General features: G+C 43.2%; 1 protein-coding gene across 4 annotated transcripts in view; it reads right to left on the bottom strand.

The window, feature by feature from the left end:
• The window catches only part of sema3fb (sema domain, immunoglobulin domain (Ig), short basic domain, secreted, (semaphorin) 3Fb), a 55,978-nt gene extending 51,953 nt beyond the window's left edge, over nt 1–4,025 (bottom strand). For all 4 annotated transcript variants that reach the window (XM_068593877.1, XM_068593876.1, XM_068593880.1 and 1 more), the window contains exons 1-2: nt 3,902–4,025; nt 1,697–1,873 (exon numbers count right to left, since the gene is read on the bottom strand). In XM_068593877.1, coding sequence (XP_068449978.1) covers nt 1,697–1,814 — 118 coding nt within the window. In that variant the 5' untranslated portion in view covers nt 1,815–1,873; nt 3,902–4,025. The remainder of the gene's footprint in view (nt 1–1,696; nt 1,874–3,901) is intronic.
• Between the last annotated feature and the right edge of the window lie 12,462 nt (nt 4,026–16,487).

Below are 16,487 nucleotides of genomic sequence, written 5' to 3'. Positions count from 1 at the left end.
GAGAGAGACATTTCGACTTTACGGCTGCAATTTAACTTTTTCCTCACAGCGTGACTCGGTGCCAAAGCAATCCATAATAACAACCAGGGGACTGATAATTAACGCATTCTTTTCCTCATTAAAACCCCCGCCTGCATTTTCTGTCCACACTTGTCGCCACAACTGTGTTCCGCTGAAGTTGCTGCTCGGCGGCAATCTGCAATCCCAAACAGCTCAAGCAAAAAAACTTAACACATCATGGTGCATCAGGGGAAGTGCAGCCGACTTGCCAAGGTAAGGACTACATGGGCCTCTCAAAAAGCAATTAAGGGAGAGAAAGTCATAATATTGAATGGAGAAGGGGGTTGCATTCCTCTGAGAGAGGCAGCAGCAGTAGACTGTGAAATTCATATTGACTGGAGAGACAAACACACACACACACACACACACACACACACACACACACACACACACACAGGTAAGCAGGGGAGCCCAGCTCTTTTCCCCACTTTGCTTGTCAGCCAAAGAACAGCGGCTGTAGTCCACTGCTTTCGAATATATTTCTGGTGAGTTCAGCCATCCAAAAGATGCACCTATGCAAAAGCCGACGAGGCTGCTCACAGAAAATAGAAACAGCACAGCTCTCCGAACACAACACAGCGTTTGTGTAGGGGACGGACTAAGACAATGTTTGGAAAATGAAAAAAAAAGAAGAAAAGAAACGAAGAAAGAAAAACTGCTGAGCTCTGGATGTGCGTTCACTGATGTGGTAAATCCCACTTGATTAAAGCAGGAAAACGCCTTCGACAATGAACTGTGCCAGTCCACTTAATTAAGTCAACTTGCACTGGGGAGCGCTGGGAAATGGAAAGCAAAGCAAACAGGGGCGCTGCTGCTGCTCGCTCGCCCACCCGCCCTCCCTCGCCTTCTCTCTGGATGCTAATCAAAAGGCTTGATCTCCAAGCAGGACAGGCCTCGGGGACGTCGCTGTGCTTGGCTGATCCTGGCAATTTGCTCTTGATAATACCGTCTTCTCACTCTGCCCCCCCACCATCACCCTCCTCCACCACCACCAGAACCCCGGCAACCAATCTCCCCCAATATGTGCGGCTATTGGAACGTACAAACACAACCCACTAAAGCACACGTCTGCCTTCACCAGGGGGAATAATCACATAATGGCCACAGAGTTATTACATGCTCCTTATTATACCATCTCCCTTTGCGGCTCCAATTTAGGGATTCCACAATAAAGCTGATTGAAGATAAAAGCGCCGCTTTTGATCGACAAAAACAATAATCATGTATATTGTTTCAAATGGAGTGCGAACAAGAAACGCGTTATCTTCAATACGGGCATCTGCTCAGCCGCCATTTGTGTTTTTGAATTGTTTGTACAATATAAGCCAGTGGAAGCATCTGGTGGTTATTACATCGCCTGGAGGTCTGAGGAAGGGGCAGCGAATGGGAATTGTATGATTTGCTTGCGGCCTGTGGCGATGCTGCGAGTTCTTCCTCTGCAAAAAAAAAACAAGAAAAACCTCAGCACTTACCAAAGCCACAACGGCTCCGTTTGGACAACCGTCAAGTTGTCAGTCACACGATGAGCCCAACACACAGCAGAGTTTACTAAACCGGCATAGAACTGGAAGAACGCCGGGTGGCCGCGAGAGGCAGGTGGGAATAGGAGAGCGGCGCGTGAGGTTCAGGTTCCTACCTTTGAAGGAGATGAAGACTCGGGGTGCGGCCAGCGGGTCATTGATCAATGGGTTCCCGAGAGCGAGGCCGGTCAGTGCCAGGAGGGCGTGGACCGTCCACAGACCGTCCAGCTGCATGGTCGACCAACCTCCAGCGGCACACCAAGAGCCTTTTATATTTTCTTTTTGTTAAATCTCTGCAGAGACAAAAACAAACACGTGAGAAGAGAACATAAAAATATGCCACAATAGGTTGTTTATTAAGGTTTCAAACGTGTCAAATAAATGGCTCCCAGGGCCCCTGTGAGTTTTGGTGATGCAGCGCTGAGGTGTGGGGATTACAGCCAGATCTCTGGGAGCTTAACAAAAAAACGAATGGAGACGGTCCAAGCTTTTAGACATGTGCGCACTTCCATTTGGGAAGAATTATGCTTGGTTTTTTTGGTGTGTGTGTGTGTGTGGGTGTGTGTGTGTGTGACAAACTGATGGAAAGGGCACGCCAACTTCTAGTAAGAGAAGCTTTTCTTCTTCTGCTCCTCTCCACGCAACCCAAAACACATTCCTACGTCATGACACCATACGTGTGTGTGTGTGCTGCTCTGTAATTACAGCTTCACCTAACAGGGGGCTGCACCACGACCTCGTGCTCACAGAGAAAGAGACAAGGGGGGGGGGGAAAGTTGGGGTTGGTGCAACCTAAAATAAAATATTAACTTTGTGCTAAAAGGGGTTACAAATAATGACGGCTCAAACGCTCACTGGAACAGTTTAACAAGTCTTCCAAACAATGCAGCAGTGGTCATCAATGAAGTTCCTGGTTAATGAATGATAGACGGCAAGGAGCAACCACAATGATCCTCACATCTGTCACCAAATCATCAGAAAAGACTTGTCCAACAGGCCACCTCTGGCCCTCGGCAATCCTCCGTCAAATCCACTCTTGGTCCATTTAATCATCTCGACCATGTTGCCACTTGTCTGCGTTTTCAACTTTTTTTTTTCTACCACACTCTATTCCCCAAACAGCAACCTGACCTCACCGCTTGGAGGAAAACCGCTCATCTCCGCATGTTTCCGACAACAAACGCTGGACATAGCGGGTCTCCATCTTAAGCACACCTTTTGGAGACGTCCGCAGAGCCAAAGGGTCCTCAGACCGGCCGGCTGAGGTGGATTTATGTGCGTAGCCCAGCTGTTTAAACCCAGTTGTTTACTGACAGTGTGTTAACCATCCAGATGTTTATTCTGAGACAGAGGCCAAGTCCTTCGCACAAGCATATGAAATCAAACACTGGCACTGCTTGCAAATGACACAGAGGAGACTGAGAGGCACAGAGTGCACTCACTTTAAACACATCTTTCAGTCTTTTTCAGTCAGAGAATTGTTTTTTAAAAATTCTAAATTTAGTTTTGCAAAAAAAGGAAAAAAAAATAGGTGGTTTATCAGTTAAATCTATCACACTTGTCCCAACTGCTTCATACACAAGATTTCCCACCCTCCATTGATGCTCTCAGCTTACAACTTATTAATGGCCACATGTTGGGCAAATGAAAAGCAACAATTTAACTTCTAAAAATGAAAGCTAATAACTGCAAGTCAGATCAGGGGCAACATGACCCTTCCTCTAAATCCTGCTGGTTTACTCAGAGGACAATAAATATTAGCTTACAAAAATATGCATCATTTATCATATCAAATACATTTATAAAAATCCTCCTCCCCCCCCCAGAATGAATGGACAAGGAAAACCACATCAAGCTGTGTTAATATATTCCCATCACAATGTTCTTCAGCATTGAAGAAAGATGTGAGAAGAAAAAAAAGAAGAAAAAAAAGGTTCAATGTTGCTGAATGATATAGACTGTAATCTGTGTGTGACAGACTGCCAGCCTTGGCCACACATGGACGACAGAACTGTAAACAGTCTGGTGTGGTATTAGAGCGCACGGTGCACTGAATAGCAATTCCATAAATAGTCATAATGATTCCTGTAAGAATCGAGGCTTTGATCTATCAAACATTGTATTAATGCTCATCTATTTCTGTTTGTTAAAAATGGTAAAAGAGGAAACCGTCCTTGAAGCATTCTGCAAATAATACAATAAGAAATACATATATTTTTAAAGCGGGCAGCTGCAGACAGGTAAGCTTTCTAAAAGCATCAATAATAAAGCAGGCTAAAGAGAAAATAATAAGGAAAAAGCAAAAGCACAATCAGGCTTACCTTGTTGTGCAGCTGTCCGAATATAACTTCAGATCCAACCATGCAAGTCATTGAACAAAACCAATTCCAACAGCTCGGTCACTTTCGTCTCCAAGTTGAAATCAATAATAACAATAGAAAATCCCGCTGCTGCTGCTGCTGCTGCTGCTGCTGCTGCTGGAGCGTCCCTGCTCGGGAGGGCGGGCTGTACCTGTGCACACTGCGTGGCCCCGGAGTTTGTCAGAGCACAATAAGAGAATTTAAAAAAAATAAAAAAAAAAATAAAAAAAAAGAGAGAGAGAGAGAGAGAGAAAATGTTTCTCTAGTACAATCTTGCGCGAGACCGCGAGGCGAGGAGATATCGTCGACGCACGAGCACAAGCAACATCTCGTGAGAGGGGGGGAGGGGGGAGGAGGGGTGAAGAAAGGGGGGGGGGGTGGGAATAAAAAAAAAAATTAAAATTTAAAGCACTTGAAAACAAAGTCCCCGCGGTGTAGAGCGGTCCAGGCACGCAGCGTGTGCTCCTCTGGAAAGTTGGGCGCTCCTGACTGGAGGGAGGCAGGGCGCTAGCAGGTGGATGCAGAGGCCCGCTCCCCTTAAACACACCCACAGGGCGGGCGGCGCAGAGCCGAGCCGCCCATCAGCCGGCCGGGAGGAGACGTGCTTCACCAGCGTGCTCCACTCTGTGCGCCGTCCGTCGGAGGAGGAGGAGGAGGAGGAGGAGGAGGAGGAAGAGGAGGAGAGGGGCAGAATGGATCATCCGCATTCTACTGTGCACCAGATGATGTTTGTTGTTACATGAAGTGCAGAAAGTTGCAACATTGCGGAACCACTTTCCAGTAAGGTTCCCTTTATTAGTGCGTAATTAATTGTCTTTATATATTAGTTATTAGTTAGACATTCAAGGGCATAGTTTGTTTCCAAGTTGTGAACCGCCCCATTGGTAAAAGATTACCAATGAGGGGCGGGGTGGAGGGAGGAGGGGGAGGGGGGGGGGGCATTCGTAAAACAAAACAAAAAAAATTTCACGTAATAATAGCTATTTAATAAATTATTAGAATCATCATGTAGTTAATGACCTGCAGCCCTTTTAATGAAATAAGTACTAATGATCTCACTGATTAGAGGGAATTTCCGCAAACTGCTTCTTAAACAGGTCTGCAGAGACCCTGAGCTGCTTTAAATCCAGATTGAAGACTTTTCTGTTTCCTGTTGCCTTTAATTGAACCAGATTCAAGGATATTAATCAATTTCATGATACTGCGTTTTTTTTCTTAATCTGCACTGTAAGTTGTATTCTATTTGTATCTTTTTGACTGTTTTTAATGTTTGAATAAATATTCTTAATTGCTTTTAAATCTTGGTTTCTTATTATTATGCTTTGATATTTTAAATGGTTTTACGTGAAACACTTTGAATTGACTTGTTGAAACGTGTTAAATAAATAAACTTGCCTTGCTTTATTCATGACTCCTAACTGGCATACAAGGTATTAAAAAAACGTTATTGGTGAGTGGTAATGCAAATTATTACCCTTATGGGCACATTTTCAAAACTCAACATTGAAACCTGCATTTCCTGTTTTTTTGGGGTTCAGATAGAAGCTGCACGTTGATTTTAGAGTCTTCTTGACCATAATGTAATTACAAGCGCTTGGTGGGGATTTTTGGGTTCACAAACATTTGGGTTTGGGTTCACCAAAGTAAGAAGGATGTTAGCTAATCCCTTTCCCAAATGAAAAACAACAAAACAAATGGTACTTTTTTTAGAAGAACTGGTTGTAGGCACTGATCAGACTCATCAAATCAAATTAGGATTAAATTGTAGACTGAGCTGAAAGTCAGTGAAACACTTGAGGTAAAAATTCTCAGAGGTTTGTCAATGTGAAATTGAAATTACACATTATCATAGGATACATTGTGATATTAAAACATTTTGATTATAGCAGATTTAAAGGCTGAATGTGTTAGAGTTGTGCGAGGCTGGACCCAAGAGCAAGAACCACGGAGCTGGAGCGATACACAATTAGCTTTATTTAAACTGAACCAGAGGAGGGCAAGGTGAGGGATTGGTGATGGTGTCAATGCAGGCTGCTGGCAGGCTGGGTTGACAAGGCAGTGACCAAGAGATTTCCAAGGGGAGCAGAGACTGAGGCAGCAGAAAACACAGGTTACACACAAGCAGAAATGCTGGAAAAAGTGTCCGCAGCAGTCGCTCCGAGGAAGTGAGGTGATGATCTGGTGAGGAGTGGAGGGAGAACTGGGCTTGATGAGGGAATGGGTTGCATGTGTGCAGGTTAATTGAAGGGAAGTAGGGACGGGAGGGCCACGCCCAGGCAGACACACCCACACCCACGGGACAAACTGGTACCAACAAGACACACAGAGGGGAACCAGGCAGGATACTTGAAGGGGAGAGAGGCACAGCAGGGACCATGACCGCATGGCGTTAGGCTACAGAGTCGATGAGAAGAGCACACTTCATATGGCGGCAAACCAACACCATCACGTAAACCGTTTCAGGAAAAAGGAAGAGAAGCGTTAGTAGTTGTTATTAATGTGGATATTAATTATCAGTTTGTTGTGCTTTGATTCAAAGTGATAAGAGCTGCTGTGTGGATGTACAGACAGGTCTCCTGTCCCTTCTACAGTTGCAAGGACTATAGTTGTGTCTTTCACAAAGGAGGCGTTTGCTTGCTTTGAATCTGTCGCCTGTATTTCCATCTTCCATCGCTGTGACAACCAGCGAGCTCCCATCTGCCGCCCACACAAGAGGTGCCGAGGGGGAGCGTTCAGCGGGATCTGGCTTCAAGGGATGCCTGCATGTGTCGAACAATCAATACATGAGCAGCTTTAAAATAAATCCTTTTTTTACATGCTCACAAGTTGATTTTTACCTGAGTTATACTTTCTAAAGTGTGACTTATACAGAAGATACAATAACTTGAAATGTTTTCATCATACAAGTTTATTACAGCATTACATTCATTTGACTCCAGTAAATATTTGACCTCCTGAGTCCATTTTGACCACTTGGAGCACAGACAATGTAATGATTGCTGGGTCCTCCTTATCGGAAATTAAAAGTATTATCTTGGTTATGTACCCATTGATTTGAAAAAAAAGGGATGAACATTCATTTGATGGTACTAGAAAAGTCGATTAAAATGCTTAATTTTCTCCCCTATTCAAACACTGATTGGGCGCTTCAAAGCCGCCGAGTACCGCCTGTGAAGATTTTCTAAAGCTCATTGAGAAAATTAAACATTTCCCCCGTTTTTAATCATATTCCATTCAGTGTCCTTTCACACCTGCATTATCTGCCCCTCATTCAATCCGGAGCTTTAAATTGCCATGCGCCGTGAAGCCCGTCTGGGAGTTGGAGAGAAAGTCTGCGAGGTGTTCGGCTCAATGGGGTCAAAAGAAGCTGTCCTGCTCAACTTTTCTTCCACATTAAGTCACGACGGTGGCACTGCATGGTTTAAGAAAAGAAGTGACTTGGCAGAGGTCAAATAGAAGAGGATGGTTTGATGTGTCCAAGTAGACTTCTTCCTCTTCAGGACAAATTCTCTATTCAGGAAGGACACGGCAAATTTGGCCCAAAGCGGGGCCTTCAGCTTCTGCAAAGCCGCACATCACTCATCCGGTTCAGTTTAATGAAAGAAGAAAAAGAAAAAAAACAGCTGTCAGCCCTGATTGCATATAGTCGATTTTTTTCCACTTGATAGGACTCCATGGTGAGTTGTCTATATTACCCAGAAGGACCTAAGTGGGCCTTGACTGTAATAAACGCGATAAAATCTTGCCAGTGCACGAATCCAAGCCGCCGTCGACATCTATCCAAGTGGTGTATGAAGTTGCTTTAATGCTCTGCACGAGAGCCTGCATTCCAGCTGAAGTGTGAACGTCGCTTGATGTGGGGCTCGGCCTGCAGGGCATGAACAGATGCCAGGTGTTGTGTTAGAATTTTGTGGTTCTCATGCGGTTCAAAAGATCATCTTTGTCGCAATCCCACTTTCAATGTGTGTGGACAGACGTGACACTCTGGGGCATGCTGCGGTAGAGGCTGCTTCTCGTGTCTGCATTGTGTTGGAGCGTGCAGAGTTTCAGCTTCGGTCTCGGGCTGGTGGGGTGATAAATGCGGTGACGAGATGTGGCTCTTTTTTTCGTCTTTTTCCAAACCTTCTGTTGACAACTAGTCGGTAAGTCAATTACTCAATACTAATTACTTCCATTACGTGTTACTTTGCTGTTGTTACTCACCCAAAGGTGCCTTTAAATAATTCCAAAGCTCTACATCACATTTAACACACATTGAAATTTGTTGTGTCTCTTTGCGGTGTAACAGATATATTTATCTCATTTGCTTCAGCAAAAAAGGCAATACAATAATGTAAAACTGTATTTAAGTGTAGGTACTAAAGCATCAGCAGATAAATCTATTGAATGCAAATAGTATGTAACATAATTCGTTTTGCAGAACAATGCCATCCGACGATGTTAAATATAGCACATTATTTAATGTGCAGGTAGCCTTTTAATGTAGTGGATCAACGTGCATCGTATTTCAATTTATTTTTATACTTTTGGGTAGTTTTGTACACAACGATGTCATCAAATTTCATTACCTTGTAAGACCTACGCTTTTGAAGTAAAATCTGAATCAGCAAAGTAACTACAGTAGTCAGATAAAAGTACAAGTCTCTCTTTATGAAGCCAAAGTACTCTATGAAGAAGGAGAAAATGGAAATATTCGAAAAAGGTATAAGTACCTCAAATTGCTCTTTAGTTAAACTGCTTCAGGACGCAAAGGTGAGGTGCTCGCCATTGTGTCCCAGATGCATTGCAGATATCTATAACACTGACTGAGCTGCATCGAGGAACTATCAAAGACGTGTGGAAACAGCTTATTTTGTGAACACGCACAACATCAACACACGGCGCGCCGTCAACTTTGAAAGTCGCGTAGTGTGAACTTGGCTAAAGTGGCCTATACTCTCCACCACTGTAGAAAACAAACCCTGTGGTTTAGGTAGAAAGTCTTCACTGGGCTTCAATCGCTGACATTAGCTTAGCCTCAGTGAGAGCGTATAGGCAAAGCTATTGGTGGCTAGCTGTCAGCTCGTTAGCTAACTCGTTACACATATAGTCTAATAAAAAATTCACTTCTGTCAACAACAAAAAAGGCGAACACATGCATTGCTGCGTTATCCTACTAAGCAATACTTTTCTGATCACAACCTGACTTGCTGTTTGCAGCAATGAGCTCTGAACAAAAGTGAATTAAAATCACGACATGCTCTTGGTTTTTACGTTAGGACGACCTCATTATTAACTGAACGTAACAGTATTGTGTCTTTAGCTGCCACACTCTCTCTCTCACGCAGAAGCGTGCACATATTTCAGGGCACGTAACCGCGCACAAACCCTTCTGACAATGCTAAGACTGCCTTGTTGCGCTAACAACAAGACCTTGTAATACTTCAAATTCAGCAGGCAGGTGCTCACCTTGTGCTGCGGGCAGATAGCAGAAAAGCTTTGCTCACGGCACTCTGTGATGATGTCCTCAAAGTTATTAGCATTTAAATGAGAAAAGAAAAGCATCGCATCTAGATATCACATGCAGGGAAACTCTCAACAATGTAAAACTTGTTTAACAATTCAGGAGTGTTAAGAGAAGAAACTTTTCTCATCTCCTGAGGTGAGCGACTGAATGTGACTGCGCTAGTGTCTCAGTTAAACAAGCAATTGAACAAATTAGAGGAGAGGAGAGCAGGAAGCGGGGGGGATTGTCAGGCCCTCTGATCACACTTAGTGAAAATATGTAACTCCTTGGAGCCAAAATTACAATTTGGTGCTTGAACCACCTTCCTTTCCCTCTACCTGCGGTTGGTGCCTTTGAGCTACAGTTTCCTCTGTTGTTTTTGGCACCACATGGTGCTCCATACACTTCCCAGACTCTGCAGCCTGAATGATACTTTACTGCCAGTGTGGCGGCTCCTCCCGTCCCGGGAAACCGCAACCCACAGAATGAAGGAAATGGCTTTGAGTTCCTTCCACTTTTCTCACATCAAATGTGAAAGGGGGCTAAGACCGTACGCTGCTCTTGACCGAGCTGGATAAACAAACTATTGCCGCAATGTATGTGTGTGAGTGTGTGAGCGCATATGTATTATGGTGTCGTTAAAATTGGCTCCACGTCGGACATAATGTAATGTGTGTATTGGGGAACAGGTGAGTTAATTTTGCCCCACCGCTGCTCTACATCAGTGTTGACATTATGTGAAAGCTAAATACTGTGTAATTGAATAAAATCACAAACCGAGACATCAGCCTGGGGAGAAATGGCCGACACCGTTCGAGAATCTCAATACGCCTCTGTTCTCTGAGCCTGGCTGTCTGGGGTCTTTTCTTGGCCGTCACTGTAAAGTTGAGTGGCCAAATTTGAACAAATAATCCAACCTACCCAAGTTTGAATGGTGATTTCATTCAGCAGAGGACTGGGTCTGATTATAAAAAAAGAAAAACACGTCCTATAGGTGGGTCATGTATGATTCATACTTAGTGTGCGTCATATTTCCTCTTCACACCAACTTTCTGGGAGGTTCAGAGTTTATGTTGTGCTGCTAGCACTCTTGGGAGAGGTAAAAACTGGATTACATCACGGAGCCACCGAAGTGTTTAGATACGCATGTAGGAGAAATCCTTTTCACACATACAATGATTATGTATCACAATCTGAAAAAGTAGTTATCTGGGAGGTCCTGCTACCATCCCAGAAAAATATCCCCATACAATCCATAGAAAAATGGGGCGGCTTTAAGTAGGGCTACTCTAGCTGCATACAGTATGGCCTGATGCTACAGGCCTGCTTACTTTGTCTGAAATGTTTCACCAACAGGTCTATTTCTGCCCACTGAGGTTGTCTATTCCTTATAGAAAAGCGTTATATCCAAAAATGTCCTTTTGAATGTGGCCCATGGTAAGTTGATATTAGTTAATATTTAAATACATTGCTTATTGAACCACTAAATAACTAAACATAGTTTGTTTTAACTAGTTTGACACACAATAATTAGAGAACACATGGTCACTCTCATGTCTGTACAATGTAGCTGGAGCAGCCAAAAACGTCTGGGTCTGAAAAGTGAAGTCAATGCTTTTGCGGCTTGAACCTAAATTATTTCTAATGGCCATCAGGTCAAAAAATAAGTCAAATTATGAGAAAATGACTCTACTTTTCACTTGATTTATTCTCTCAGTAAACATTGCTAACATCTGTTTATGGTCTCTCTATGGTTCTTCAATTCTGCATCATGTATCATGTCCGTTCAGTAAATTATCATCATATTCAAGTCAAATAGATGATAAAGCAGGGTATGCTACAGGGAGTCCGGTTTGGAAATTATTTGTATTTTTTCGTCTTAGAATTTTAACCCCTTCACAGTGTAAATCTGCGTTTGGTTGTCCCTCGTCCTTTCATGTCTCTTCTTGTTGCAAACAACAACATGTCAACAGCAAAAATGCCAAACTCATGCCAAAGTCCACAGATTAACGGGTCATGTCATGGTGACTCCGTCCGCGTCTTGAAATATAAGCTGAGCTAAGTATTAAGAAAGGTATCTGGCGAAACATGTAGCTCTTTCCCAAGGTAACAAAATCCTCCCCACCAGGACCTCTTAAACTCACTCATTAACATGATCTGACACATTTGCTTAATCCCTACAAGAACTAATTCGTAAACATGTAAACAATTTGCTATTTGAAAAGACGTAAGGGCCAGAATATTTCTAGGACCAACTTCCTGGAGTCTCCACTGGTCCCTATATGTATAACATGCTTACTATAGTGAGCTTTAGAGGTGCTGGTGAGCTGTTTTTGTTTCCTTTGAACCCAGACAGGCTAGCTCTTTTAAAGTCTTCATGCTAAGCTAAGATAACATGTTGCTAGTCCAACCTTTAAATTAAATGCACGGATGTAAAAGAATAATAATGATGATGTAAATAGTAAATAAATAATGAGGAATAATGAGGATATATGCAACTAAAAGGTGCATATATATATATATATATATATATATATATATATATATATATATATATATATATATATATATATATATGCATATGCACTTTTTAGGTGAATATTGAATTTTCTAGGTGGTTTCATTGCCAGATCCAGGTCATGATCAGGTTAGTTTGCTCCCTCATCTTGTGTTCACATCATATCGCTGGCCACAAGATACCCACTTTGTTCCCACAGCTGTCAAACACTTACCAGAACCCCGCTACACAACCACCACACTAACAACTACTCCCAGTCTTTCTGTCTGTCGGCAGCCTGTGTAATGTGCGTCTTTTTTTCAGGTTGACATCTTACAAAAAAGCATTGATTCCATGTCATAAACTTTCCTCTAAACTTTCTTGTGCTCTGTCTCAAAGTTGAGAGTCACGGTGGCTTTCTAGTTAGTTAAAAAAAAAACACACAAGAAAAAGTAAGTGGAGAGGGAATGCAGCCTCACAGAGGTAGAGACCATGCAGGGAAAATGAACAATCTGCGCACTCTCCCATTGGCTTATCGAGGGGGCTGTTGACTTGGCACTGCTCTGCTTCGCCGATGCTTCCTGAGGATGTCATGGGACTCCTATAGTGGGTAAGAGTGCAATACTTCCCCTAGGTTCCCGCTTACTTCCTGCCTTTCGATAGGATGCTGAGGTCATGACCCCATCAAGTGAACCCATATCCAAGTCCAACTAATCTGACTGAGCTCCCGACGTGTTTGCTTTGGGGCTAAACTGTGATCGCTGTTCAATTCAAACCCGCTTGGCCAGTTGCACCTCATGATGTGCGTGTCATGATTTTTGTTTTATGAGGCGTACACCAGAAATACATTGAGACAAAGTTTCATTTCATATATTTTTGGTGAAAAAAATACACACAAGGTGAGGTGTGACTCTTCGTTAAGAAAACTCATGACATTAATTACCCTAAAAAGCATTCACATAGGATTGAAAAAGCTTGAGTTCATCTCTACCTCCATTAAAGTGAAGCAAAGGTAAACCAGTGGAATGAACCCACGCAGCAAAACTGCAAAAAGGGGTTCCACATTAGTCTCCTATGTTTCTTCCATGCCAACCATGTACAGCCTGGTTGAAATGTTGGGAGTTGCCACTGCCTGAGCGGAAGGGTTATCTTTAACTTTCTATGGGAACTAATCCTCCAAGCTCTCAATACTGGCCTGCACAACTATTGTTTCTGCAGATACTCCCTTCCCTTCCCACACCCTCATCCATCCCACCATGAAGTCACCCACCAGAGCCTTGGCAATCTAATCAAACACTGATTTGATTGGAAACCTTTAGACTGGCCCGGCGCATGCAAATGCAACTTGAAATACGTAAGATTATATATATATATATATATATATATATATATATATATATATATATATATATAATGTACTATTTTTTAATGAAAGTTTCTCTTTCTACTGCAGCCACCAACATTATTCACTTTCTGTGATGTGCAAATGACAGAAAACACATCACCGAAAGAACACAGTTACCTCCTCCTTCACTTCCTCAACCTCGATAGACCGGAATAGTCTCAATGAAATCCCTCAGTGTAAAGACTAGACCTCCTGGGTAGTTTTTGTTGTCACTGTCTGTTTCTGTTGCGTTGTCTGTCACTCACATTAGGCTTGTTCGAGATGAGCCGGATCTGCGCAGAATCGATTGCCGGCGATCGGCGAGCAATGCATGCCGGTTAGATTTGTGCCCGACTTGCTCCCGCCTTGCTCTGACGTCATGCACACGTGGTCAACGGTACTCTCATGAGAACAAGGCGGCCGTCGATTTCAGAGCCAGGCGCTGCAGCAGATCTCCACCGACTGCCTGGCCCATTGCATGATGGGAAACGCCTGGCCCTCACCACAACAGAGAGCCGATTGGCTCTCAGATCTGACATCAAACACCACGTGTTGTAGAAAATCCTTATTTTATGTGTAGTTGTAATACCTAACGCTCGATTGTTGACTATTAGTCTCAGGTTTAATCTAAAAACATATCTTGTGTGATTGATAATACAAAATCGTAATTATACAACACACGTCAAAACCAGTAGTAATGTATTTCACAGGCAGACAAACAACAACCGATGCAGCTACACACACATTTCCACATAAATATGTATTTATAATCATGAATAAATCCAAAACGTGATCTGTAAATTACAAGTAGCAGCCTAAAACTGTTTGACTTGATCGTCTGCTGCCGCCTGCTCTTCTCTGGATTCCAGGCGAGGCGCAGCTCTAACGAACGAGCCTAACGTCGCTCGTTCTAGACTCCTCCTGTGCCACCCTCATTTGTGATTGCAAGCCCCGCCCTCATTGTTTCCACCAGTGCCTCGTTCCTCTGTGCCAGTTTGTCTCTGAATGTTCTATGAGCTTACCAACGATTTCTCCAGTGTGCCTTTCCCGTGTTTCGACCAGTTCGAACCCTGCTTGAAGTAAAGACCTTTGTTTTGAACAACCTCGCCTTGACTCTGCTTTTGAGTCTGCTTTTTGAGCTCCCTGTGGTTCCCAGTTCCCCAACACTCGGTGCTGTGATCGTCCCACACAGGGCTCTCAAGTTTTGAAGACAGGTAAGAGTGACATATATCCCCTGGCGCCGCCGGACAGCAAATACAAAAGATACGTTTTTCTGATTGGCTATCCGTGTAGCCCATTTCTTTTTCTTTTTTTGATGAGTGGCAGAACTCCAGGGGATTTGGGGGAGACGTGCTTCATTCCTCCACGGTGAGGGCAGCGCGACCAGGTCATGTTTGCGCGCTGCGGCACATTAAATAGCAAAGAGTTTTTTTTTTCAGTGTGAGAAATACGATCTGTGGCGGGAGGGCGGGACTTAAGACCGAAATGCGTGACACTAGAAAGCCCTTGTTCCACATTAGGCAAAGTGAGGCCACCAGCTAGCCTTAGTTGTCTCTCTTTCATAGGTCCAGTTGTTGTAATACCAGATAGTCAAAGCTCACAAAGAGAAGTACTGAAATCTCTGCACTCTGTGTGACAATCTACACTGTCATTTGGAACCAAACAAAGTCAAAGGTTGCATCTACTTGAAGACAGTATATTACCCTTAAAGCCCAGTGGATGTTACCTATACAGAAGGTTATTGAAAAGAAAAGTGTCTTCTTAACTATTAATAAATACTATTACTCAGTGAAACCAGAAAGGAAGGATGCTTCTGTACCCTCCTAGTTTCCCCTTCCCTGCTGACGTTGGCCTCTTTCCTCTTCACCAGCTCACAGGACACCAGTGTCATGGTTACTGCTCTAATATTCAAGGGTGTGCCTTACGCACATTAGCGAGTGACTTGCATGTACACCATCCAATGGTGGTGGAAACTTACATCCTATTACAAAGAGGATAAGCTTGCACAACAGACCAAATTATTCTCTCTTTTGTCCAAATGAAGTATGCTGACTCATGTAATCTCTCTGTTGCTGTGCTACTGTGAGTGAAATACAGTAGGTGTGAGCCTGAGGAAATAACAAAACAAAAAAAATACATTCTGGCACTACAGTATCACCCATAAATCTCTCAGCAAGACTCTAATGAAGACTGGCGGCTGGAAGGATTTCTATATCCACACTTAAAAATGATCTTAAAACCATCTCTGAATGTTTGAAAGGTGACTCTACAGCTGGATGTCCTTCAGCTGAAGATCTCCACATAGATACAGGAGACTTGTTAACACTGTAGGGTGAACGCTCTCTACGAGGAACTGCTGTTGTCTGCTCTAGCGCTGGAGGGGCTGTGGGCCCTGCATGTCTGGGCCGCTCTCAGTTTGTAGACTACACAGAGTCAGCAGCACCAAAGGCCAAAGCCTGGATTGAATTTGTTTCTTTGGGAACTGAGTAGCACTGTCAACATCACTAAATGATACACATACTTTACCAGTTTTGAGTTTGGACTATTGGGGACTTTACACAAACACGATCAATCCTTTCTCATGCATTAATCCATAATTGTGTTTGGCTGTGAACTAAACCCACTGGGAGTTCATGATGTCATGGGAGTGGCTGCTGGGCTGAACATTGTGTGCCCCTGGATGTCCTCAATAATCCTTCCGACACAAAAACACAGTTTTTGCGACAAGTGCCAAAGAAGGATTGGGCATTCAGATCGTGTGTGTCTAGGGCAAGCCATTTAAATATGATATATTATATTGTGGTGTCGTAATAGGAGTAGTGTGTAGACTATGTAATTATGAAATAAATAATTAACGCTATTCCGACGAGTGTGGGCAAGTACTTCATGACTTCACGAAAACTGATCACATTGACACGCAATGCGATCAGTTTTTATGAGAACTGGTTTTGAAACTCCCAGGTCTGCCTCACAGACCAAAAAATTGGCAACATACATTTCAAAACCTGTTCAAATTTAAAAAAACATCAGTAAGGATGAATACCACCGACAGGTGTTATATATTTTTTCTTTTTCTTCCTAATTTGGGTTGAGTTCTACTCTTTTCCATGGATGTCAACAACAAAAAATGAGTCACCAAAGATCTAGTAGACAGCTGGAGAAGACATCATGATCAGATGTC

Source organism: Clinocottus analis, unplaced genomic scaffold (assembly GCF_023055335.1).
Source record: "Clinocottus analis isolate CAN_PGR_092001 unplaced genomic scaffold, fCliAna1.0.p SCAF_3, whole genome shotgun sequence".
Classification (NCBI taxonomy): Eukaryota; Metazoa; Chordata; class Actinopteri; order Perciformes; family Cottidae; genus Clinocottus; species Clinocottus analis.
This window is presented reverse-complemented; position numbering and strand designations above follow the sequence as displayed.